The 2,047-nt window shown below is 38.4% G+C and overlaps 1 protein-coding gene across 1 annotated transcript; it reads right to left on the bottom strand.

Annotated features, from left to right (window-relative positions):
* Positions 1 to 476: 476 nt before the first annotated feature.
* Positions 477 to 836, bottom strand: LOC135200709 (uncharacterized). Its single transcript, XM_064229317.1, has one exon. It carries the CDS (start codon positions 834 to 836, stop codon positions 477 to 479), a length of 360 nt encoding a protein of 119 aa, XP_064085387.1.
* Between the last annotated feature and the right edge of the window lie 1,211 nt (positions 837 to 2,047).

The raw sequence follows: 2,047 nt of genomic DNA, 5'->3' as shown, positions 1-2,047 counted from the left end.
ATGCTGTTCTTTTACAGTAAAAGACATTCGTCATTCACCAAAGAATTGTTAATAGCAAATAATAGAGTGAAACTGTGCAATCCATCCAATTCTTTTCCGAGGCAACTGACCCCGAGTCTTTTCATTTTGGGTTTTTGAGACCATTAACCGGTAATCCTCTGCTGATGGTGTCTGGTCTCTTCCCAACTTCCATTTACCTTTCTTCAACTTCGCTCATTACCAAGTTTCTTTTTCTTTTTCTTTTTTTTTTTCTGGCAATTTCGTTTCAAGCCATTTGAAGATAGGCCATTTCTGGAATGAGAGAGAGGATTCCCACTTTCTGGGATGGGAGAGGATTCCCCAACTCTGGAATGAGAGAAGATTCCGATGCCTCATCAATCGTGTTCTTGTAGACAGCTGAAGCACTTTTATGTTACCTACGGAAATGTTTCATTTGATGTTCATTTGCTTTTAAACAAGGTATCTCATTTGTGGCTCTAGCAATTTTTGCCACTGGAGTTTTCGTTGTAGGACTTTTTGCCGTAGAACTTTTTGCCTCTGGAGTTTTCATCTTGAGAATTTTCGCTGTAGGATTTTCTGCTGTAGAACTTTCTGCCCCTGGAGTTTTCATCTTGGGAATTTTTGCCGTAGGACTTTTTGCCATAGAACTTTTTGCCTCTGGAGTTTTCATCTTGGGAATTTTTGCTGTAGGATTTTTTACTGTAGAACTTTTTGCCCCTGGAGTTTTCATCTTGGGAATTTTCGCTGTAGGACTTTTTGCCATAAAACTTTTTACCTCTGGAGTTTTCATCTTGGGAATTTTTGCCATAGGACGTTTTTGCCTCGGGAGTTTTCATCTTGGGAATTTTGGCCGTAGGATTTTTTGTCATAGAACTTTTTACCTCTGGAGTTTTCATCTTAGGAATTTTTATCAAAGGACTTTTTGCCTCTGGAGTTTTCATCTTCAGAATTTTCGTCGTAATAATTTTTGCCATAGAACTTTTTGCCACTGGGTTTTCATCTTGGAAATTTTCATTGTAGGATTTTTAGCCGTAGAACTTTTTGCCTCTGGAATTTTCATCTTGGGAATTTTCGCCATAGGATTTTTTGGTGTAGAACTTTTTGCCTCTGGAGTTTTCATCTTGAGAATTTTCGTCGTAGGATTTTTTGCCACAGAATCTTGGGAATTTTTGTTGTAGGATTTTTTGCCGTAGAACTTTTTGCCTCTGGAGTTTTTATCTTGAGAATTTTTGTCGTAAGAATTTTTGCTGTAGAACTTTTTGCCTCTGGAGTTTTCATCTTGGGAATTTTTGTCGTAGGATTTTTTGCCATAGAACTTTTTGCCTCTGGAGTTTTCATCTTGGGAATTTTTGCTGTAGGACTTTTTGCCGCAGGACTTTTTGCCAGAGAACTTTTTGCCATAGGACTTTTTGCCATAGAATTTTTTGCCTCTGGAGTTTTCATCTTAGGAATTTTTGCCATAGGACTTTTTCCCATTGGAGTTTTCGACATAGGACTTTATGCCACTGGAGTTTTGCCGTAAGACTTTTTCCCCCTGGAACTTTTTGTCGTAGAACTTTTTGCCATTGGAGTTTTCACCATATGACTTTTTGCTGCTGGAGTTTTTGTTGTATGACTTTTTGCACCTGGAGTTTTGCCGTAGGACTTTTTGCCACTGGAGTTTTCACCATAGGAATTTTTGCTGCTGGAGTTTTGGCTGTAGGACTTTTTGCCATGGTACACTAACGTTATCTATACCCCGGAGCGGGTAGTTCCGTCAGTGCACCTCATGTAAAAGGCGATGGTTAGTTGCATTTTGCCACAAATATTTGTAACCAAAAGTCAATGAATAATAAGAGATTAAATTATGTAAAATGAAAACCACTGAGGCTGAAGTCCTCCTTTTGCTATGTTTGATGTCTCGAGGGTCTCCGGAGAATCAACATACCAATTTTCAGACCTCTAATCTCAGTCGTTTTTTAAGATCGTGAGGGCGGACAGATAAAAGTGGCGATAGAAAAAAGTGTAAAGTTATGAGCAAGTGTAATAAGAAATATTAATATCAGCA

Source organism: Macrobrachium nipponense, chromosome 27, assembly GCF_015104395.2.
Source record: "Macrobrachium nipponense isolate FS-2020 chromosome 27, ASM1510439v2, whole genome shotgun sequence".
Taxonomy (NCBI): Eukaryota; Metazoa; Arthropoda; class Malacostraca; order Decapoda; family Palaemonidae; genus Macrobrachium; species Macrobrachium nipponense.
This window is presented reverse-complemented; position numbering and strand designations above follow the sequence as displayed.